Below are 25,520 nucleotides of genomic sequence, written 5' to 3'. Positions count from 1 at the left end.
CGAATGGAAAAGTATCGTCACAGTTATCGTCGTGACTGGTTTTGTAATCTGTGCTCTGCTGTACATAATCTGTAATACACCTTCCTTCACGATTCACGAAACAGCGAAACCGGTAAAGATAAGATGTTCGCACATGCGGTAAGGACTGAAATGTTTATACTTTCGCGTTGTGCAGCTAGTGGATATATCCGGTCAGGATTACAACAAGGTGAGGAAATCCCATGTCTTAATTTCGGAAAAGAAATCCTAGTAGCATGTAGATGACGGGTGGCCTAATCATGTTACCATGTACAGTGGATAAAAAAAATGAGCATGCGGCGGCCCAAATTTCGGTTGTTTAATTCCGAACTTATCCTTGGTTTGGACACACTGTACTTCTAACATAGATAGATTCGTAATCGTGTCTCTTCGCGAAGACTTTAAAATGGATAATCCATTATTAAAGTATCATCAGAGGTCGGTTTTAAATATTTAAATTCGCGGGTTCGAATCCCGGCCTGAGCATGGATGTTTACGAGTGTCCATTTATCAATTTCACTCATCCCCTTCGCAGAAAAGTGGCACAAGAGGCGAAGTAAAATAAAGCAAATCCATCAAATAAATAGTCAAACAATTATTTTACCATTTTATCTTACCTAAATCATATTTCCACAACCTTATTCTTCTATAATATTTCTTATTATGTTATTTATGTTTTCTGGTTATTTATTCGGTAAAATTTTGAAAGCCGGGAAACGGATTTCTTCAAATTTACAGGACAAAGTTCTTACGTAATTGAGTTTCTGTAGACTTGTGATAGGTCGTACAAGTGTTCTCTCTCATCAGTCAAGTTATTTCACCGTTCATTCATGTTTGTGAGTGTTAATGGAACCTAACCTAACAGGACTAACCAAACCTCATAGGCATACCTCGTCCCTGTGATGGTTCGTGAGGCTATCGTGAATTTTTGGGACTAAACATCAATGGTTTTTGGGGCTACACGTGGATGGTTGACGTTAGCCCCACGAACCATCACGGGGACGAGGTATGCCTACGCGGTTAAGTTATATTCCATTAGCACTCATTTTCACAGAAAAATTCCTACGGAAGGGGAAAAACAAGGAAGATTAATTATTTTCGTTGAAATAACTAAATCCCTTGTTAAACAATCTTTCGCAGTACAGAATAGGTAAGTACGAATGTCAACAATTACAAAATAAACGAGTTACAGAAGTTTCCAGTCTTTGAAAATTTTACCTAAACAGTAAATGTGTATTTGTATGTCAGTGTTGTTTTGAATTTCAAAAAATTTAGTTTTTGCTTACATTTCAGGAGTTCGAACACTGTTTAGCCAGGCAGCACTAGGAATTGAAAATTATGTTAAGACCCGGGAGAGAGTTCAAACCCAGTTCTTATCAATGGCAGAAAAGTTTCGCAACAAGATGAGTGAGTATGCAGAGGACAGCTCCAAAAACATGATTTTTACAGAGGACCTTAAGAATATGCTTCACATAGTCGAGTCCACAGATGAGGATATGGATTTAATAATGAGAATGATGAAAAGGTATGGTTATTATTACTGATGTTGAGGTTGGTTATGTGCTGTTCTGCATGAAATAGTAATTGTTATAGCCTTGATTCTTCATCAAAAGGAATAATAGAAAACAGAATTTTCAGGTTTTGTTGTGGAAATTGACATCTAATGGAAGCATTTAATACTTTTATTTTCATCACAATCTCTTCTGTAACAGTGTTTCTCTAATTACAGGTTCAGCCAACAGAACAAACAAGTGAGATTTGGGAGCTTTATTTTTGGTCCAGTTGTAATGAGGATGTTTCATTACCTCAACAAAGCAGATATTGCTCTTGAGGTTAGTGTTGAGTCTGTGATTTTTAGGAACTCATTCGGTTACTTCTTGCATTTTCTAAATCAGGGTGTGTACCAGTCAAGAATGTCAAGAAATGTTGCTTTTGGCCAATAATTTCACAGTATAGTGATTTTACATTGTACTGTGGTTTGATAAAATTGTATATTTGGAAATCTAAAATTGTATGGATTTGTGGTTAAAATTTTGGAGCGAATTTGCAATACCGGAACACTCCACGATTTTTGTAATATTTCGCATACTCACTAATTGAGGCCTCCTAATCACGAATTTGAAGTTAAAATTTGTGGGTCACGTGCAGAAATTGCAAAATAAGTGAAATTGAGTGGTCTGCGATCGGATTCTACCCTGGATTTCTCCACGAAAACAATGGTTATTGCAATATTTTGTTTTATAATGAAATGTATATATTCCTGATATTACTACGACCCCATATTTTAACTATGCTTCCCTAACCTAACCTAACCTAACCATGAATGGTTTGTGGGGCTTCCCTGTGCATTGTTCTACGACCCCAAATTTTAACTATGTTTGCCTGACCTTACCTTACCGGGAATGGTTCGTGGGGCTATTCATGAATAGTTTGTGGGCCAATTGCGATCACGGACCGATAAAAATGTTAGTTTCGTAGTACTGTAACGGCAAAATTTCCTCACTCAATTTAGCTTATTTTGCAATTTCTATACATGACCCCCAAATTTTAACTTCAAATTTGTGATCAGGAGGCCTCAATTAGTAAGTATGCGAAATATTACAAAAATCGAGGAGGGGTCTGGTATTGTAAATTCTTACCAAAATTTGTATGCTTTGTTTCTTCTATGCGTGAAGTTTTGTAAAAAATATTAGTCTAAATCTCTTGTTAAAGTATACCTTCAGTTTTCATCGTAACCGGCCTTGTGGTAGGGGATTTTCATTGAATAAAAATATCAATTTTCTTCATTTTGCAACTATACTTAAGTAGGGGTGATCAAATAAATGTTGAGAATGAAGAAGAAGAAAAAAGGCCACGAAAAATTCAAGAATTTTGCATGTTATTTTGGTAAATTTCCGTGGATGAGTTTAGTTCGTGCCTCACATAAATGGAACTCTTATCTGTGGGGTGAGGTGATGGAAATGTGTGTGTGTGATAACTGGGTCATCCATCTTCCTTGTGTAGATTTTGAAGTTGAAATTCCTAGCTGGGGGATACTTGATTGAGTTTAGAGATAGAAGTGGTGATTATACGGGGAATGCTTATGCAAATTATCCTAGCTGTTTTTCTGAAGAGGTTATCATCCCGCTGCGTTTCACCCTCCACACTTTGGGAGCTGAGCTTGTGTGTATGTAGGTGATATTTTTTCTGTCAGATTACATATTAAAGACGTCAGTATTCTATGGAAACGGGGTCATGCTAGCAGACAGGATGAAACCCCTCAATATTATCCCTTTCTCTTAATTCGTGCATAACTTTGCAGGGGGATGGGGGCAAATCCCCAGGTTTATTAAAATGTACACACATGCTTTGAAATGTAAAACCTTTTTATACGTTTGGAAACCTAAGGTATGCTGCTGCTTATCGTTACTTTAAAGACCTAAGTTTTATTCATATTTATATCCTGAGGTCCATCCTTTCCGGTACGCAGCGGACTAAAATTTTGTCTTCTGACATGAAAATTGGTACTATCGTAGTAACTCTGAATGTGATGCCTGGCCACAAGCATACAGAATTTTAAAAAAAATGCTATTTTTGAGGGCTGAAGCAGAAATGAAACGCCAAGGAAAGTTGTTCGCATTGACGTCCTCTGCACGCTGTGAAAGTTTCTCTAGTCCATAATGTCACCTTGTTGTTTAGCATCTCTTTTTTTTTTTTGCCACTTTTGGCTAATCATGACGATGAAGATAAATGACAAGATAAAATTCATGAAGTGACGCTCACAAAGAACACCCATGCCAAATCTGGGATTCGAACCCGGGAGCCCTGGTGTTGTAGCATGCTGTAATAACAACTAACACGGAGGGTGGAGACTGTATATGTGTATATACATGTAATTACTCCATAAAGTGTTATGCAGTCTTCACACATTGGTATTGTAAAATTATGAACATTCCATTTGGTTTTAGAAAATATCGTAGGGGACATTAATTTAGAAAATATATAGAATACAATGAAGGCAAAAATCGTATAGTTTACTTTTCATGCTCACAATCTCTCGCCTTTTGTGTGTCAAAGTCTTCAGTCACGTTATCGAAGTCAAATTTTGACACGTGGTGACTGTGGTGAGTGCTCTTAAAGATACATGTTGGTTCTCAAATCAGGGCCACCCGCAGGAGCCATTCTCAGGAGGACAGCAGCGGTCAGTGGGAGGAATGTGGGGTAACATTATCACTCCCGGTTAAGGAAATTCTCAAGAAAGCATTCCACACTAGGATAATTTGCATAGACATCCCCCAACCCATTGGATATTGGGCAATCTTGTCTCAAATACGTCTTGATTGATTTCAAAGAACAGAAGCCCCTTTCGCCACTCACTACTTTTATCGATGTTGTTAGACGATTTTTTTCTTTATTTTAAACTGCAAATGAATTATTTGATTAAAGCCACTTGCACTACTGCTTCAAACGATAATGACTTGAAACTTGTTAGCCCAGTGGCATAGTGGTAAAATCTGTAAACGTTCCTTCTCTAGGAGGGGTTTTGAGGAATGAAAATAAAGGATCTCCAGATCTTTATTTCGATTTCAGCTGTGGATGTGTTTCACACAAGAGGGAATATCGACCCAGGACAACTTTCCCTGTCACAGTCAGTTCTCTTCTTTTCTCAATTTAACACATCGTAAAACCCAAGTGCATGAGCCCAAACATGTGTACCCTAAAATTTGGGGTCTCCGTTTCACAGTGAATCACGTTATAGTTTCTGTACTCTCTCGGGCAATAGTTTATGGCAGGAAATCAGTTGAACGTTGTGGTCACACAAGAAATTCAACTGTGTTCCGTGGGACACAGCAGGCTTGCACCTTGCAGTCCACGTTTGACCATTCTGTTTCCTTTTTTCTGTACTTCGTAAGCTTATTTGAATCAAACTATCGCTAATATAGGTTTATCTTCTTTTCTTACGCAATCACGTTTGCACAAAAAATGAATGCAAATGAAAAATTCAATAGTACTTCTTTTGGAAGTGCGGTGACATGCATCGCTCACCCCTAACAGCAGGGGGATGTGGATTTTTATGTTCTTAGAAACAAACAAGAAAAAAAAAAAAGATAATCTGTGTGTGATTTGTTTCAGAAGAAGCTTTTTAACAAACACTGTATAAGGTTGTTCCTTAACTGGAAAACTGCAAAGTTCCGCAAGCCTGAATTCAGTTGGTGAAAAGATCTTGCCACACAGCATTGCTTAGGTATCATCAGCTTTTGTGGTTGTTTACTTAGATTTAGGCAGAATTCGGGCAGATGGATCTAGTAAAAATCGCTACTTTGCCACTGGCAACACTGCAACCAAACCACTGTTTGAAGGAGAATTAGACAGAAAAGAGAGATATTGTTCAGAAGGGGATTTAGAATAGGGTGGACAGATTTCCAAAATGCAATAAAAGACAGACTGGTTGCAAGCTGGTACAATTCGACAATATATTTAGGTATATTTTTCTATTTATTTCCTTACATCATACTAGTTAGTGACAAGTGTCCAGTTTTATTGAAATAAAAATGTTACACATTAGAAGTACTTATTTATTTATCACATAGGTATTTAAAACAAAAGTAATATCATACATTTGGAAACTGAAGGAACACACTAGCTTGTAGGGATGGGACCGATTAATCGGTACTCTGTCGGTATCGGCCGATACAGGCATATCGGTTTATTGGTAAAATTGCCGATTATTTTAATGATCCGATATATCGATAAATATCTTATAATTTAGTGCAAAATTCTGCCATTTTGTTGCAATTTTTATGGATAATCTCGATGCCTTAATTTTTAAAAAAGTAATTGTCTAAATATTCAACTTCTTTTGCATTGCAGTCACCTCGAAAGACACATTTATTAAGGAGATCACCATTTCTAATTTTATATCTGATCGGTATCGGTAAATGTTATATCGGTATTTCTTATCGGCCCATACCTACTAGCTTGTAGCTGCTAGAATCCAGAAGAAAAACTCTCTGCTAACTGGTGGAATCTACATGAAAATGTAATTTTCAAGTTCCAAGCGAGATAGCAAACATAAAAATCTGGAATGTATTGCTATCTGTACAAAGTTCACATTCAGTTAAAGGCAAAATTTTTTTTTTTTTCAAACATCAAAATCTGGAATATATTGCTATCTGTACAAAGTTCTTCATATTCAGTTAAAGGCAAAAATGTTTTTTTAAGATTTTTTTTTATTGGGTCATGTGGCATCTCGTTAGGCTAGAAGCATGACTTTGAGCTGCCACTGCTCACATAACTGTCGGGTACTCTGTGCACCACAGAGGAAAAATCTTTATCGTACTTACCTTCTATTTCCAGTACTATAATGAAGATGTCACTTTCTTTCAGGCATTCAAAGACCCCGAGTTGGATGGATTTTTTGACCAACTCAATAGTTTCCAGATTCTTCTAGATCTGCTCTACAGAAACGGGAGATACGATGACCTGTTGGATGTGTTTGAAGTAATCAAGGAGAAGCAACTACAAGGAACAAAGTATCCCAAGAATTCTGTGGTGCTGGCTGTAGCAGCTTGCTACAAAAAGGTTAGGTTACTTTTTGTGAGAAGAGTATTCTAATGTACAATAATATCCTGCATGTTCAATTGAACACACAAATCATTATTGAAATCTCTTACTAGGGACGTTCAATATATACGTTTCCCGTGCTATGAAATATTGTATAAAGCAATGCCATTAAAAAGAAGCACATGGTTGACAAGTGCCATCCTTCGTCTACAAGGAACAACAATCGATTCGTTATCAGACGTGAAGGCGCATGCGCTCAAGTGCGAAAAGTAAATGCTTGTTCGGAAAACGTGGGCTCGCGTCATAAGGAGTTCAGAAGCATGGATGGTGCATGCGTGTTGGAAAGTTGGAGTAATGAAGAAGTTCGTTCTGTCATTCGATATGAATGGGCGTGTGCCCGTTGGATTCCTCATCACCTGAGTCGCGATAATCGACTGATGAGAATAGGCTGCAGCCTTGAAGGTTTAATGCGATACCAGCAAGATGGCAATGCATTCCTCATGCGCATTGTGACAGGGGATGGGACATTTGTCCATCATTACATTCCCGAATTCAAGAGAACATCCATGGAGTGGAAGCACAAACAGACTCCTGTGAAGAAGAAGTTCAAGACGGATCGATCAGCTGGGAAGGTGCTTGTGACCGTTTTCTGGGATGCTAAGGGCATTCTGCTTATGGACTTTTTGGAACGAGGAAGAACAATTAATGCTGACCGTTATTGTCAAACATTGGATAAACTGAAAAACGCAATTCAACATAAGCGACCAGGTCTCCTGTCAGCTGGTGTCATTCTTCTTGACGATAACGCTTGGCCCCACTCAGCAGTGCAAACACAACACAAAATAGAAGAATTGGGGTGGGTACAGCTGCCCCAGCCTCCATACAGCCCCGATTTAGTGCCGAGTGGTTTCCATCTTTTTCCAGTGTTAAAGTCTGAATTGCAAGGTTACCGTTCCGAAACAGATGACGAAGTGAGGCGGAATGTGAGATTAGTGCCCAATAGCCAGAGCCCTGATTTTCTTGCAAAGGGTATGGACAAATTGGTGCAACAGTGAGACAAATGCCTGAATCTCTATGGGGATTATGTGGAGAAGTGAGGAAGGATCCTCCTACACATGTATGTGTAGTTTTCTAATGTATCTTAAAAATAAAATTTTTTACATCATACGGAAACTTATATATTTAACGACCCACGTATGTTCAACTGAAAGTAATAATAACTCTATGTTGGGAGGTACTATCTATGTCATCAGTGTTTCAAATGCAACAGATTCTAGCATGGTAATCATTTCCCATACATCTAAAACAGAGTAAGTGTAAGAAACAACCAAACCAGGGTAAGTTTGGTAGAGAGACCGAGAGTCAAGTCTTCATTTTCACTTAAATGTATGCAAAAGTATGAATGTTGGTTTACATCTCAAAAAAGAAAGGAACTGCTTTGAATTTTCACTGTAATAATAGCAAATCTATATTCAAATCAATTAATTGTAAATTTTGCTAATTTGTATTATAGGTAGATAGGTATGATTGTCACAATGAAAGTAGGAGTAAAGTAATGAAGGTTTACAAAACAGACTATAAAGTAGGTAATTTAAAGTTTACTTGTAATCAGTGTACTTCGTAGAAGTAGCATAATCACTGTGCATACTACAGAATAATAAAATTAGACATTCACACAACCTTACATGGTATAGAAAGAAAAGAGAACATGATGGAATCTTGATTTTTACATTTTCCAGTGGACCAAGGTGAAAAAACAAACTGTAGGAAAATGTGAAATCCACAAATATAAAGTCATGGTTTTACTCTGTATGTACTCCAACAAGAGGATTCTGGCTCTGTACCGGCCACATCCTCATGCCACTAAACCTGGTGTTGACAGTGATCTGCCTGGCATTTCCCCACTCATTTTGCCTCTCCCAATGAATGGGAATTTCCTGCATCTTTCATACATTCATCTCTGACTGCTCTCTCAAGCGAAGAAACACCAATGGTCATATACCAGCAACGGTTTTTAGAACTTCGGTCATGGTACTCCAATTTTAACTTGTTTTGTATGGATGGGTCGAAATCTGTCGAATCAATTGGATGCACCTTTGTTTTGGACTTTGAAAGTTACAGCTATGCTTTACATCCTGTGGGTTCGATATACACGGCAGAACTTTATGCAGTCCTAAAGACCGTGGACTTTGCCGACGTTCATGCTTTTCAATGATCCCTTCCATGCACCAATTCCATCAGTATGCTCCAGAGTCTGAAATTGCTGACTTGGAAACATCCTGTAGTGTAGTGCAACCTTCGCCGGCTTGTGTCCTTATCTGCCAGTGCTGATGTTCGTTTCTGCTGGGTCCCTAATTACGTGGGCATACAGGTGAACGAAGCAGCCGATGCTGCCGCCATGTCTGCTGGTACATACGACGATGTTCTCGTCCACCTTATGCCAGCTAGGGACTTTCAGAATGTTTTTCATTGTTGCCTTGACACTTGGCAGGAAGAGTGGGATGCGTTAACGGGGAACATGCTTCACGCTATTAAGCCCACCATGGGTGTATAGTGTTCCTTGTCCAGTCCCTCTTGTCGAGAAAGGTTCTTCTTACTTGATTGCGTATTGGACACAGCCATCTAATGCATGATTACTCGTTGCAAGGGCTGGACCCTCCAATGTATCATGTTTGTAACATAATTTTAAGTATTCGGCACATTCTTGTTCGGCAGACTTTAAATCTTCCGAACCATTTGTGTTCCCTGTTGGGGATGACGATCAAATTTTATTAAATGTTTTTAGCTTTTTGCAAAGAGCCAGACTCTTCCACTGTCTGTGAGAAAGCTTTTCGTTTATTCTTACTTTTTAATGTGTTGTGTTTTTCGTGTGCACATTCCTTTACAACCTTGCACTTTTATTTTTTTCCCAAGGGACTTTTTACACCCTTTGTTTTAAATTTTTAAGTAAGAATTTTATTTCATGTTAAGGTGAATAAAAAACGCGGTTGACAATTAATTAGACCATTTTAGTACTCACGTACGTATTCTAATAAATAAGAATTGTAGATAAGGGGATTTTTCCCTGTGTATATTGAAGGGTGCAAAATGGCCTAAAGTGCCGAAGCACCAAAAGAAAAAAAATCAATCACTGTATGTACAGTCACAGTCCATTAGCTTTCAGTGGAATTGTTACAACCCAGAAGCATCCGTGACTCTACCACATATTCTTATACAGAGTGTCTCATAAGTAATAGCACAAACTGACACAGGTGAAAGTACACGATAATAAAAGCATCATTGCATTTTGCAAACACGGAGTGCTTTACTCCTTGCATGGTCCGAAGTTTGCTCTTCGTTTACAAAACAGAACATTTCCGAGAGGTGGTACGGCTTGTACCCACACATTCGCACACATTATTAGCATTTTACCAACTAGGACGACATTTACAAACAGTAAAGTCAGTGTTGGCTTGTAATCACACATTCGCGATTATCTTGAAAACTGCTTGTTTGCAGACCCATGTTTACAAAGACTTTTTTGCTTCTATTATCGTGTACTTTCACCTGTGTCAGTTTGCGCTATTACTTTTGAGACACCCTGTATTATTTATCAGCATCTCCACTAACCTGGAAATCTAGAAAACTTGGAAGAAATCTTTTGTGGATATTGTTTCACTTGCCAGGATTTGGGAATGAAAATACCCCCCCTTTTTTTTCTGGATAAATGATTTTCGATATTTTTGTGATCCCTGAAGTGGTACAATTTAATTACTAATTTGTGCTCTCTCATCATGGTGACAAGAGCAGCCCATAATGACCCTGATGTCTGATACTGTATGAGGTGCCAAGCTGGCATTCAGTTACGAAGTGTGGCAGCCCGTGGTACAGATGCAGAGATGGTGGAGGAGTGTTCATGGACCTCGTACTTCAGTGGATGCCAACACCATCAGAAACTGGCATTCTGCATCTGCAAGTGACTAACACAGATCATCATCATGTAATTGCAGTTCATGGTCTTGGCATCCACTGAAATATGAGGTCCTTGAACATCCTGCCAGCATCTCTGCATCTGTACCATGGGCTGCCACACTTACTTAAAGTAAAATAAAGTAAAGTATTCCCCTGTGCATAGCACCACGCCATGAAGGCGTATAGGGGGTGTGGGGGTAACGCCCCACACTTTCTTGATCCGGTTGTGAATGGGGGTGATGTGATCAGCATCACGCTCCTGACCGCCTTTACCCCCCAGGGTTTCCCCCCAGGTACCCATGTTATTCGACGCTGGGTAGGCGCCGGGGCCGCTTCCACCGTTAGAAAAGTTCCCGGGTTTGAACCGGCCGGGGATCGAACCCGGGACCTTGAGCATGGTAGTCAGACGCGTTACCGACTGAGCCACCACGGCCATGCCACACTTACTTAGTAACTGAATACCAGCTTGGCACCTCATACAGTATCAGACCATATTGTACCACTTCAGGGATCACAATACATATTGTTTCGTGTAAATGCGGCACTACAAGTATTTTTCAATAGGAGTTACTTTCCAGCCACCCCACACATAGTATATAGGCTGCACTTGCAAAACTAATGCTGAGGCAGTTCTGTACCAATACATCAGTATTGGTTAAAAAAAATTCTGTTGAGTCTGGTATCTTGTAGGGTGTGTAAAGTGTCCAAATTTTATGGTGTCTCCAAAGTGGTTTCCTTGATTTAATTTATTATTTTTAATTCAATTTAATTTTTAATATTTTAAAGGAAATTATTTTCCTGTAGTTTACGATTATTACAAGCAAAAGAAAACAGTTTTTCTTTGCGACGTTTCAGGAGAACACATGTTCCTTTCATCAGACATTTATTTTCATTTTGGCTAAAGATACAGTTATAACAATGGTTAGTAATTTTTTAAACAAAAAGAATCCGTTATTTAATGGATGTTGTCAATGTTACATTGTTGTAATATAGCAACTTAACTGTGAAAAAAGCAGTCTGTTTTATTTTTATTTCAGATTTTTTTAAAATTATGAATCCCAAATATCATCAGGTAATTCAAATTCATCATTGTTTTCACAAAGTGTATAGAATTATTTTCCTGCAAGCAATGTGTACATACAAGAAAAACTTTTAAAGGAAAACTGAAGTAAATTGATATGCATTGTAGCAAATTAATACATAGAAACGTTTCATATTTTCAGAATACACCAGAAAGTTATAAGTATTCCATGGATTTATGGAAGGATCTACTTGAGGTAGGGCACATTCCAATGAGGAGAACAGTCACCTTCGTGGCAGGTTTGGCAATCAATCAAAATGATCCTCATTCAGCTCTTGAAATCATCTCTGCGGCAAGGCAACAAAATTACGTGTCCGTGAGGAATTTAAAGGTATGTGAATACTTCTTATTTCTGTGCACATGTATGTGCGGATGCACTGCTTTCATTGTGCAAACTGGATGCTTCCAAAGTGTTGAAACTGTATTGCAGTCTGTAAGAATTACTAGCAAACTAGAAAATAACAACATATTTTAATTTCAATGCTAGTACAGGTGTTTAAGTTAAATTTTCATCTATGTTGAATACCTAATTTTTAAAGTTTCTTGGGTTGGTATAATGTCAAGGATTAGTAAATTGTATGTAGATGTTTCAATTGATAAGTTTGAAATTTCTCAATTCACAAACACGTAAATAATTTGTATGCGAGAATCAATCAGTTTGAGCCCTTCTGAATATAAATTCCTAGTTACATCTGAGCTGGTAACAATTTCCTGTTTCCCCTTCTTTAATATCTTTGTTGTATGAGGTGTGACAAAAAAAACCAGATTGTGGCTGTATTACTAAAAATAATTAACTTGACGCATATTGCTTTTGCAGGGATAAACTACCATACCTGCCCTCCCTAGCACCGTCAATTGGACTCACCCGGGCCAGCCAGTCGTGAGATAAGCGTCACTGTGTTAACACGTATGTCAGTTCTTTGCCAGAAAATGACGGGCGTGAAAGTAGAACAAAGAGTTAACATCAAGTTTCTCGTGAAACTTCGAAAATCTGCTACTGAAACATTTCAAATGTTGAGGGAAGTTTATGATGAAGTGTGCATGTCAAGGACACAAGTTTTGAAGTGGCACAAAAGGTTTTTGGAGGGTAGGGAGAGTTGTGATGATGATGAATGACCAGGTCGCCCACGTTCTTCTGTGACTGAAAGAAACATTGAAAATGTTCGTCGTGTTGTGAGAAATGACCACATATTGAGTGTTAGAGCAATTGCCGAGTTTGTTAACTCAGACGCATCTTAACGGAAGAATTGCAAATGAGAAAAAATTGTGCGAAGGTGGTTCCCAAAGTGTTGTCACATGATCAATAACAGTGCCGAAAGGAATTGTGTATGGACATCGTGGAAAGGATTGACGACGACCCAAATTTGTTGGATTTGGTTGTAACTATCGACGAAACTTGGATTTTCACCTACGACCCAGAAACAGGAGTGACAATTCATGAAGTGGAAGTGCCATAATTCCCCTGACCCAAAAAGGCTCAAATGTCAAAGCCCAAATTTAAGGCAATGCTACTAGTGTTCTTTGAATTCGTGGGATAGTGATGATTGATTGGGTTCCTGACGGACAAACTGTAAATCAACATTACTACCTTCAGGTGTTGGGGAAACTTCGTGAAAAAGTTCGAAAGAAAAGGTCCCAGTTGTGGGAAAGTGGATGGATCTTGCATCAGGACAGGTCACCTGTCCACAAGGCACTATCCTTACAGCAATTTTTGGCTAGAAAAAAAATTGCAGTGTTCACCCATTGTACTTGCCTGACTTGGCACCTTGAGACTCTTTTTTGTTCCCGAAAATCAAATCTCAACTAAAAGAACACATTTTACCTCCGTTAATGAGGTTTAAAAAAAACTGAAAATGTACTAAAGGCCCTTACAGAAGATTACTTCCAGGGATGTTACAAACAATGGCAGCGAATGAAGAAGTGTGTTGAAGCAGAGGGGGACTACCTTGAAGGTGACACCACCGACAGGAACCAATAATGTAAGTATTCTGAGTTATTACTTTAATCAGGTTTTTTTTTTTGTCACACCTCGTATATGAGCATTTGCAAATCCATGGCATGCAAGAATGAAATAAAATAACTTTTTTTGACATTACTTATTTCCTGTGTTCTTTCTTTGATCAGATTGCTGCATTGGCTGATTTGGGACGACCAGAAGATGCACTTCCCATTCTTAGAACTAGCCTGGAGGTTGATATGCCAGAGCAAAGGAAACAAAGTGTCTTCCAAGATGTGGTAAGTAAAGGAAGTGTGCGACTTTTATAAAAGTAAAGAATTTTGTCAACAAACTTGAGACCACATACAGGTTATTGGGGTGTAAGCGGTGACCCTTTCGAAGACTCCAAACGTTAACCTCACTTGCACATAGTACATTCTGGACCTCAGTTTGCTGACTAATAAGTAATGAGTCTCTGACGTGTGTGTTGTCCATATGCGTTTGTTCCTTCATCTCCTTTGTCTTATCACAATTCATCCTCATCTTCGCAAATAGCCGACAAGGGCAGAAAAAGAAAGTAAAATAATCTATTATCAATCAATCAAACATACAGGTTAGTGACAGAGATCTGGTAGAGATACACCCTGAGTATTGAAAGAGGGTCATTCCACACCATTTCAACGAGGTCATGACACTCACCAGCTCTGATTTCGATGAAATTTGGTATACACCTTTCCTTTATGGTTGAAAGAAACCCCCTAATTGTTTTTCACTCTATCTCAAATGGTTTTCATTTTACATCACTTTGAAATGTCATCAAATCAGTGTTGTCTGTCACTCTTGAGACCCTCGACACAAGATACCCTTGCTTACATTTTATTTCTTTTCTCCTTAACCAATGATCACATCTCTTTGAAATTTTACACAAAGTTCAATGAAATAATGAGGATTTCAGAAAAAAAATACATCAACACTCAAAAAATTTTACAAATGCCTATAAAAAGACTAATAATGGATTTATAGCCTAATTTTTGTGATGGGAAAAGTAGGTTACGAAAATCTGAATTTTCATCATGTGGGTATGATGGAACCAAAAACCTTTGATGTTGAAAATCATTGCAAAGACATGCTCTTTATCTTCAAAAAATAATTATTTTTTTTTTCCTTCTAATGAAAATTTTACGTTTTTTTGGAAATTGCCTAAAATTTCAGGGTGAAATCGTACCAAATGGTCCAGCACTGGTCGCTCAACCATTTTTAAAAAAAAAAATCATTTGTTTGTCGTTGTAACCCCTGTACAAGGGTAGTTCATAACGGGCATTATTTTTCTAAAACTAGACTTCGTTTGAAAATGGCGGCCATTTTTGTTTCATGACTTGCAACATTTTTGGCCTATGCAGACAGTTGATAATTATGATAACTCAGCTAAGAAAAACTATGGAAATCTGGGGTAAAAAACTGGGATCCGAACAGTATGTGCCTGAAGTGGGTATCGAACCGGGGACCCCTTGATTACAAAACGTCGACGTAAACACTATGACATCAGGAAGACCTTTCCAACCAGACATATATTTTGGGCCCAAATTTTGAGAAAAATGGGCATTTTCAAAGAGCTGTAACTCAATGCGGAAACCAGTAACAGAGCTCAAATATTTTCTGCTGAAACTTTGTTTCCTCTAAAAAAAAATTATAGCTCTGATATTTCATTGCTTACCTACTAAAAATATATATATACTATACATTGATTTCTCTTCAAAATTGAATATCAGTCAGTTTTGACCCTAAATTTCAGCCATTTGCATTAGATGTGGTGAAAAAAGATACCGAACATAAAATGTAGCCTGAAATGTAGTGAAAACAATGTTTTTTACCCTAGATTTCTATAATTTTTCTTAGCTGAGTTATCATAATTATCGCAACTGTCTGCATAGGCCAAAAATGTTGCAAGTCATGAAACAAAAATGGCCGCCATTTTCAAACAAAGTCTAGTTTTAGAAAAATAATGCCTGTTTTGAACTACCCTTGTACAGGGATTACAACGACAAACAAATGAAATTTTTTAAAAATGGTTGAGCGACCAGTGCTGGACCATTTGGTACGATTTCACCCTGAAATTTTAGGCAATTTCCAAAAAACGTAAAATTTTTGTTAAAAAGAATAAAAAAACCAAAAATTTTATTTTTTGTGGAGGAAGAGCATGTATTTGCAATGATTTTCAACATCTAAAGGTTTTGGTTCCATCATACCCACATGATGAAAATTCAGATTTTCATAACCTAGTTTTCCCACCACAAAAATTAGGCTACAAATACATTATTAGTCTTTTTATAGGCATTTGTAAAATTTTTTGAATGCTGATGGATTTTTTTCTGAAATCCTCACTATTTCATTGAACTTTGTGTAAAATTTCAAAGACATGTGATCATTGGTTAAGGAGAAAAGAAATAAAATGTAAGCAATGGTACGAGGGGGTGCTGAAAAGTTCGTAGCCCAACCCAGAAGGAGTGCACGTGGAATGATGAAATTTTACAGTTATTCTACATACTCCCTCCGAAGTGCAATACACTTCCTTGCATGGTGCTCCAATTTTTGCGGACCAGTGAAAAAAATTCTGAAGGTTGTTCCACACACCACTGTTCCGTAGCGCTTATCACCTCCTTATCAGATCCAAAATGGCATCCTTTCAAGTGTTGTTTGAGTTTGTGGAATAAGAAATAGTCTGACGGAGCTAGATCTGGGGAATAAGGGGGATGATCTAGACATTGAAACCATAGAACATGCAATGTCAGTTGTGTTTGCAGTGCTCGATGGACAGGGGCATTGTCCTGCAAGAACAGAATTCCTTTTTTCAATTTTTCGCGGCGTTGCACTTTCAATTTGTCTTTCAATTTTGTGAGTAATGCAGAGTGATACTCTGCATTAAATGTTTGACCCTTGGGCAGGTAGTCTATGAGTACAACTCCATCCTTATCCCAGTAGAATGTTGCAAACACCTTCCCAGCTGACTTCTGCCTCTTGAACTTCTTGGGGCGAGGGGAACCTTGGTGCCGCCACTTCATTGACTGTTATTTCATTTCAGGATCGTAGTGGTACAACCATGTTTCATCCATGGTTAATATTCGTGACAGAAATTGGTCGGTATTGCGTTCAAAATGGGCAATGACTTCCCTTGATGTCCTCACTCTTTCACGCTTTTGATCTGCTGACAGATTTTTGGGAAACCATATTGCCGAGAGCTTGCGCATGTCCAAGTCATTATGAATTATGGTAGCAACGTGTTCCCGAGAAATGCCCATAATCTCTGCCACATGTTTTGCTGAGATTGTGCGATTTTCAAGAATAAGGTCATGAATTTCATCCACGATTTTGGGGACAGTCACTTCCTGCACGTGGAGCATCATCTGTTGAAAAATCGCCACGTTTAAAATGTGCCACCCACTTCTTCACAACTGCACATGATGGAGGAGAGTCCCATAGTGTTCCACTGATTTCCTCATGAATTTGCTTTGACGACTTTCCTTGGTGGAACAAAAATTTGATGACGGCTCTGATCTCGATGTTTGTGAAAATCGCTGGCTGGGCACACATGACCACTTCCGGGGTCTGAAAACCACAATACCAATTCCATTATTAATATGAAAATTTGCATGTGTACATACCAAGATAGGTTCTTTAAAACTGTAAAGTTTAATAATTCCCTGTGCACTCCTTCTGGGTTGGGCTACGAACTTTTCAGCACCCCCTCGTATCTTGTGTCGAGGGTCTTAAGAGTGACAGACAACACTGATTTGATGACATTTCAAAGTGCTGTAAAATTAAAACCGTTTGAGATAGTGAAAAAAAATTAGGGGGTTTCTTTCAACCATAAAGGAAAGGTGTATACCAAATTTAATCGAAATCGGAGTTGGTGGGTGTCAAAATCTTAGTTTTTGCGTTGATTTGATGTGGAATGACCCAAGAGCCAGTATCATTTCACATGTGCAATTTACATCCTGTGCAGGAGTCAAACAAATCTTTGTCATTAAATTAACCAAGCTTGTAATATTAATGTAGACAAAAGTCGCAAAATACATCTTCATTTTACTGAGTTGTCAGCCTTACCTACATCCTTCTTCAGGGATGGAAGTGTAGCTTAGCAAGAAATTGTTCCTAAATACATCTGAAAATTTGGAATACTTGAGAAAGGTACATGGTGTGACTTTTGTCCACGTTAATATTACATGTTGATGACATGTGGAACAAAATGTCAACAGAACGCTACTGTACTCTTTATCAGTATTAGTAGGTACCGATCCTTAGCCCATAATTGAGTGTATGCTTCTGTCATTTTGCACTTTTTAAAACTTAGATTAAAAGGTACAGTAACCACTGCAGAGAGACTTTTGAAATACATTATAGTTATTCTGTTCCAATGGTACATTATCCCTGCACCGCATTTTACTGCCACTTTGTATCAAGTTTTTCATGTGTGTGAATTTTTATTATTTTCGTTCCTAATCTGGTGCTAATCAACCTGTCTTTCAGTTGGACAAAGTAAGAGCTGCTGTAGAGACGCTAAACAACAAGGAGGCAACAAGAGAATTTGAACGGATCGAACAAGGCCTTTTGGAAATGCAACAAGTTAATATTGAGGTAAGGACATAAGGTGTTTTCTAAGATTATAAAGTAGCTTCATACTGTTTATTCTTTTCTTGTAAAATGGCATTATTTGCATTTCTGTCACATCCATACTTTAGTTCCATTCTTTCCTGACATAAAGCCTGTTTATATATCTCGTAATGTTTCTCTTACCTCTTTGAAGGAGACATTGGATGCCCACTTGTGCTCAGAAATCAGCGCGGTTAACTTCCTCCTGCCAAGAAGAAATCAAACAATGCTTGCAGCTAGTTTTAACCAAGACAGACCGCGAGGACCACAACAAACTTTCCAATCAGAAAGGGGACAATTCCGACCAGAAAGGGGACAGTTCCGACCAGAAAGGGCACAATTCCGACAATTCCAAAGACGACCAGGTTTGCATGAGTTGGAGTAGTATAAAAACACAATGTAGGTAGCACGTTAAAAAAAATGTGTGTGTTGTGCTCAGAACACCAGTGGAGCTTTCAAGTACTCTGTGCAGGGTGACCTGTTGACTTGAACTTAATGCTCTATTGAACTGAGTGATTAAATTAGTCTTCGAGATGGACCATGCCTCTCATATAAGAAATACGGTCAATTTTTTTGCAGGCTTATCAAAAAATTTGAGGTGCTTTACTAAAATCATTAGCATCAATTCGCATTTTCAGTGAAAAGGGTGCAAATTTGTGAATCTCATTTGCATAAATGCAACGTACCAGCGTACCAATGTAAGTTCTTTGAATGTGATGTGGACTTATGCAAAATCTAAACTTGAATGCAAAAGTATAGTGAAAATGCAATTTGTAAGGTCTGTAATAAATATTGGCGCCATGTATGTTCATGTATAAGTTACATATTAAAATGAAATCACTTTAAATAAAGTTTCGTTTGTTATGACTCATTTAGATTCTTGTAAATACGTATCGTATTTGCCAGTGTATAAGATGCACCAGCACATAAGACACCCCCTTTTTTCTGCACTATTTTGATAAAGAAAGCTTTATTATAATTAATTTACAGTATTTCAAATTACAAGTAATATGTAGGTCTACTTTCAACAAGGGAGCAGTTTCATCCCGAAACGTCACAGGAGCAACATTGATACTCGCAAAACATAAGTTATTAATATATTTATATTAAATTTGTGAGTAATTCACACAACTTTCATCATGAAAATAGATTAAGTAATCTAAATAGATTTTTTTTACATTTTATTCTTCGTCGAAATGAAGACATTAGTCTCCAGAGCTAAATGAAGAGTCACTTGAATGAAACCGATTCTAAATCAGAATCTGAGTTCCCATACAACAAATTGTCCTTTGTACCATCCAGTGCAATACTAATGCCACACTTCGAAAATAACTTAACCACTGTCTCACTTTTCACAACATCCCATGAAGCTTTGACCCATTCACAAACTTGTGAATGATAGGCCTCTTCCTTCTTCCGGATGGTGTGAATGAAGGTAATGAAAAACTGAATATTGGCATATAAGATGATACTCAGTTTTCAGGGCTATTTTTAAAGGGAAAAATTGCTTATATGCTGGCAAATATTCCTGTTGTGTTTTGTTTAGTGTTTCAAACCATTGTAGAGGAGAAATAATTCTTCAAAATTGGTTACCTTCTTCTAGTACGTGACATTAACAACAAGGTAGGCTTGTACTTAAGGAAGGGAGTCCCACCTCTGTTGCTGATTATGTACAAAGTGGACAAATAGAAAGTGTTGTTAAGCATCAAGCTGGAAATAAGAATGCATTCATAAATTCAAAATGATGACCTTCATTGTAAGGTGGAGGGCTCAGAAAGCAAGGAAGATATTTTGAAGTAGGGGAGGGAAGATTTTCGTACTTTTGGTAGGTTTTTGCTGCATTTTAATTCTTTTAGATTTTCTTGCTACATTTTGCTGCTTGACTGTTATTGCATGTATCAGTCATATTTATTTTCACCAAAAGTCTACAATGAAAAATCAACCTTGTACAGTAACAGACACGTCTGGGTTGTAATGAACCTATTGAAAGTCAATGGAGTAGTTACAATCCAGACGTGTCAGTGACGTACTTCACTTCACATGAAAAGAGAGATATGAGGCAACTTCTGGGAGTCTGGTCGCAGATAACAGCAGGGATGAGCAGGAATCTACAAGGGCTAGTCAAAAAAGAGTGAGAATTAATTTTTTTTATATCACACAAACTAAACATGAATGGTCAGAAGTCGCATATGGAAAATGGAGTCTGTTCGTGAGGAGCAGGATGCAGCTTTGAAATTTTGCGTCCGTCTGCAGAAATCCACCACGGAAGCGTAGGAAATGTTGCAGCAGGCATACGGTGAAGATGTTTCACAATCAACCTCATTTTGGTGGTTCAAACAGTTTGAGGAGGGCCATGTTTCAACCACAAAGCAGGGTGGTCCTGGTGCTCCGGCCACTCTGTGCACAGCTGCCATCATTGTTCGGGAAGATGGCCGAATAACAATAGATGAACTGGCAGATGTGTTACACATTTTCCATGGTAGTGCGTTCACCATTGTGCACAATCGCTTGCACGTGAGACTCGTATGTGCAAGGTGGGTGCCGAGATTGCTAACGCCTGAACAGAAGCAGGTGCGAGTAGAGGTATGTCAGGAGCTTCAGCATCTGGTAGCGGAGCATGGCAAGGCCTACCTGAATTCCATCATAACTGGTGACAAGAGTTGGCTTCACCACTACGATGCCGAAAGCAAATAGGCGATCACAGTCTGGAAATCACCCAGTTCTCTGACGCCAAAGCTGTCCCGTCTACGATTAAGACAATGGTGATTTCCTTCTTCTACTACTGTGGAATGATCTACCAATATGAGGTGCCCCCGGTTACTGGGCAGTATTATGTCACAGTTTTGAAAACCATGGCTGAACACATCCATCTGGTTGACGCCTACATCAAGATAATGCACGCCCTCACGTTTACAACGTTGTTGCCCATTATCTAGCTCGACAAAACATTGAATGTATCCCGCACCCTCCATACACCCCGGATCTTGTTCCATGTGACACTTATTTGTTCCCTCGTTTGAACTGCGGGGCAAGCGTTTCGACTCATCAAAGGTCGTTCTGAAGAAGGCGGAGGCAGTTCTGAAGACAGATTCCAGCATGTCTTCCAGGAGTGGCAGACACGTTGGACCAAGTGTATACAACTCGATGGGGACTACTTCGAAAAATACCATATCAACATATTGTGATGTGCGTATTACTCACAGCTAAATAATGAAGAACTTTTAAAAGATCTAAGACCAATTACTTACATTTGTGAGTACGATTTGTCGATCAAAACAACGTTTCAGAGGTCAAGTCTGCCTCCTCCTTCAGGTTAATGCGTATGTATCCTCAACTAGCACGTTCTTAACGTGACACCATTTTTGGTGCCTAAGATCATGCATTAACCTGAAGGAGGAGGCAGACTTGACCTCTGAAACGTTGTTTTGATCGACAAATTGTACTCACAAATGTAAGTAATTAGTCTTAGATCTTTTTAAAGTTCTTCATGCATTATCAGGAATTAAGATTAACTATTAATAAAAAGTGCCCCACATAAAACCGGTATGCCTGTACCAAACGATTCATACGATGTGTACCAGTTTTATGAGGGACACGCTGTATTATTTACTAGTTCTTATTACATGAGCATATACCAGGTGTGCCGGTTAATAATTCTTAATTGATCCGAAAGAAAACAAGTGTATCTGGGGAGAAAGGTAACAAATGCTTTATTCAAAATATGTGCCATCGCTAGCTATACATTGTGCCCATCTGTCCGTCAAATTGTGGATGCCCTTCCAGAAAAATCTTTCACATTTTGAGGTGATCCAGTCAGCAAGCCATTGTTCGACATCTTCGTAATTGTTGAAGTGTTGCTGGGAAAGTGAGTGAGACATCGATGAAAACAAGTGGTAGTCTGAAGGGGCTAAGTCTGGTAAGTATGGCAGGTGGGACAAGAATTCCCAGCCAAGTGCAGAAATGGTGTGTCTGACAACTTTCGCTGTGTGTGATGACGTTGTTGTGCTGCAAAATCACTTTTCCGTGTCTTTGTCACCCAATGTGGGTACTTTTCGATCAATGCATGGTTCAAATTGATGAGTTGTTGACGGTAGCGAACGCCATTCACTGTTTCACCTGGTTTCAGAATCTCATGGTACACCACACCCTTGTCATCCCACCAAATGCACAGTATTGTCTTCCTTCCGAAACGATTCGGTTTTGTGGTCGATGTTGAAGGTTGTCCTGGGTCAACCCATGACAGTCAGAATCCGATGCAAGAAAGACTTTCTTTCATGCCGAGAAAGCAACACTTCACACACTGTTTTTCGCTTTTCCATTTGTCTGTCATTCAGATGATGTGGGACCCATTTTCCTGCATTCTGGATCTTTCTCATGGCATGAAAACGATCAGATATCGTTTGGCGACCAACATTTAACTTCTCTACCAGTTGTTGTTGCGTTTGCGTATCGTCTTCGTTCAACAGTGCTTGCAATTTGGCGTCTTGGAATTTCTTTCAGCTGGCCCGGGTGATCTTTGTCTTTCAAGTCGAAGTCCCCACTTTTGAATCGTCGAAACCAACGCACGCAAGCGTCTTGCGTTAGGACATTGTCACCGTACGTTTTCACGAGGATACGATGGCTTTCACTTGTTTTTCTTTTGATTGAACAAGAAAAGCAGGACTCATGCTCCTTATTTGGTTTGAAGGTCAACATGTTTCCCACTCAAACCCAATATCACGATCACTCGCACTCGGTTGCACATCCACGGTATTTTGACAGGTACTGTCCTGGCAACACACTGACGTAACAGTTGAGTCTGCACCAACCCTTGCTTCCAGCGCCATCCAGCGACGAAATTAAGAATTTTTAACTGGCACAACTGGTAGTAGAACCCAGATTTTACATTTTTTTTTCCTTCATAAAACACGTCATCTGCCAAGGCCCAACATAATGAAATCTTAAAGTTTCCGTGGATTTTTTTTGAATATACTAACTACCACATGAAAAATTGATGAACATTTATTTACAATTACATGAAGAAATAGATATGAAACAAAGATCATTCTTTCTTTACTGGCACAGTCTCATTCAGTTAAAATAATCACCTTTTCTCAGTATTTAACATTTATAAAATATTTTTAAAGCTTCGTATAGAACATCACATTTTGGCTTATATTAATCTTTTATATTTAATACTACTCAATTATCAACATGAAATAAATGCATTTCTAAATGCTGTTAATATCAGCATAACTACCACAATACACTCTAAGAATGAATTCAAAAATTTTACTTTCATTAGGTTTGGCTTAGTGAAAATGTGAAGGTAATTCGTGATTTTTTTCTGATTGAAAGGTTTCAACCTCTCATTTAATAAGAAGGATCATTGCTGTACAGTTAATATTGTACTGTGATATTACGGAACTTGGTCCCTTGTGAGAATATGGTGATGGAAGAATACTGAATTTTCTTGAATACCTCCCACCTTAGAATGCACTGCTTCAAACCTTGATTTTGAATTACCATGAGAAGAGCTGAGTGGGTTCCATAACAATGTGGGATAAATAATGTTAACATCTGATTAGGATTTCTATACCTGTGTAACCACACACCCTCATTTTCTACCACAAATTTGGTACAATTTAGAATGTGCAGGGTACTCAAGTAAATCCATATTTGGGGTAAGAGATGTGAAGAGAAAATATTTTAAGCACATTGGACAAAGTTAGATGCCTCCACAGCTTACATAGGAATCACATCCTCTTTGGAAATAGTACATTTCAACAATTCGTGATGCAATTTACAGAGCAGTATCGAAATGAAAGTAAATTTTGTGAATTCTTACATAAATACATTTCTTTCCATCTTGAACAAACAACATTATAATCTATTTTAGTAACAATATAGTAATAATCTTGTTGGAAAACCATAGTTGTCTACATGCGTAGCTTCTTAACAAATCTAAGAGAAATTTGTGATATGCAGTGAATTTGTCATACTGTAAGACATGATAATTTCATTCCAATGTGTTTCCACATGCAAACATGAAAAATTGGTCTTTGTCCTTTCAGGAGAACGGTATCATAGTGTATTGTATTCACCTTACCAGTTATGTACCAACATATATTTCACGATCCATCAGAATCAGTTTAAATACAAAAAATTTACATCTTCTGACACCAGTTCCAATATGCCATTTCATAAATCAGAAATTGCATTCATCATATCCCTATGGTGTACGTACATGGTTGCCTTGTAATGAATGTAGCCAACTATGGTTAAGTTATGTGTAATAGTCTCAGCTGATGAACTCTTTCATCAGAAAGATGGTTGCAGATGGAGTTGTGATCAATATCTTTCCCACAAGAATTTATGCCCACACCTAAAAGCAAAAAATAAATTAATATTAAGGTTGCAAATTAGAAAAACAATAATTATAATATAATTTGATATAAATTGTTGCACAGAATAGAAATATGATTGAAAATTTTGAGGAAAATCAGATTCAGGGTTTGAATATGGTTCCCGGCAATACTGCTGTTAATTGGCTAACTTGTCAATGTGTGCATTCATCATAATTTCTATATCAATTAAGATTAGGACAGAACAATAGTTACTTTGTCTGTGAATTGGTTGATCAGTTAAACTGCCAATAATTTTACCAATCTGTTATATCTTTAGCCTGTAATTTGGTGTAAAATTTAGCCATTTGCTATTTTTATGTTTAGAACATATAATTCATAATAACATTCAAGGTCATTCTAAAAGCTTGTAACTATGGTTCAATGCCAGAATTTACTTTCTATTTTTTTTATTGTGCTACGTGCGGCATTATTGAAACATTTACGTATGTATTATTTATGAAGTATTGTGTTTTCAAATGCGCTATATATCAATATTATATATAAAATATACAGCTCCATTACATGACAATGGTCTTGTCCCTCCATCAGTATCCTGAGGTAAAACTAGGTTTTGAGATAAAAAAATAAAGATTAAAAGATATACAAATTTCATTACAGATAACAATCTTTTGTGAGAATTAATAATACAAATTTGAAAATATGGACAATATTGTGAAGGATTTGAATTCTAGTAACTTATTTTCAATTATATAACAAATTTTTACAGATAAACTTACTCTTAGAGTGTAATCCCAACTCCCTGTTGAGAAGGCAGTGCCATCTGGTGATACCTTTAGACATGAAACCCTGTTTTCATGCCCATACAGCATGGTAACTCGAATACATTTCAGTGTGTCCCATACGTTCACAGTGTAGTCATTATATCCAGCAAATAGCAGTCGACCTGAAAATGTTAAATGATGATAAATATGTGTTATGTGGTGATGTTAATTTTATT

General features: G+C 37.9%; 2 protein-coding genes across 2 annotated transcripts in view; one reads left to right on the top strand and one right to left on the bottom strand.

Moving 5' to 3' along the window:
• Positions 1 to 52: 52 nt before the first annotated feature.
• LOC146002452 (pentatricopeptide repeat-containing protein 2, mitochondrial-like) lies at positions 53 to 19,045 on the top strand. The gene is made up of 8 exons (XM_083140299.1): positions 53 to 208; positions 1,312 to 1,543; positions 1,748 to 1,850; positions 6,385 to 6,579; positions 11,736 to 11,924; positions 13,718 to 13,828; positions 18,054 to 18,161; positions 18,331 to 19,045. Exons 1-8 carry the CDS (start codon positions 124 to 126, stop codon positions 18,559 to 18,561), a joined length of 1,254 nt encoding a protein of 417 aa, XP_082996425.1. The 5' UTR covers positions 53 to 123; the 3' UTR covers positions 18,562 to 19,045.
• A 2,816-nt stretch (positions 19,046 to 21,861) lies between these two features.
• Positions 21,862 to 25,520, bottom strand: part of Gbeta5 (guanine nucleotide-binding protein subunit beta-5) — a 46,290-nt gene continuing 42,631 nt past the window's right edge. Inside the window, exons 8-9 of the mRNA XM_083140286.1 lie at positions 25,300 to 25,466; positions 21,862 to 24,540 (exon numbers count right to left, since the gene is read on the bottom strand). Of these exons, the coding sequence (XP_082996412.1) occupies positions 24,529 to 24,540; positions 25,300 to 25,466 (179 nt within the window). The 3' untranslated portion in view covers positions 21,862 to 24,528. The remainder of the gene's footprint in view (positions 24,541 to 25,299; positions 25,467 to 25,520) is intronic.

The sequence above is a fragment of the Lepisma saccharinum genome, chromosome 1 (genome assembly GCF_977018435.1).
Source record: "Lepisma saccharinum chromosome 1, izLepSacc3.1, whole genome shotgun sequence".
Lineage (NCBI taxonomy): Eukaryota > Metazoa > Arthropoda > Insecta > Zygentoma > Lepismatidae > Lepisma > Lepisma saccharinum.
Note: the sequence above shows the minus strand (reverse complement) of the source record. Positions and strands in the feature narration are given on the sequence as shown.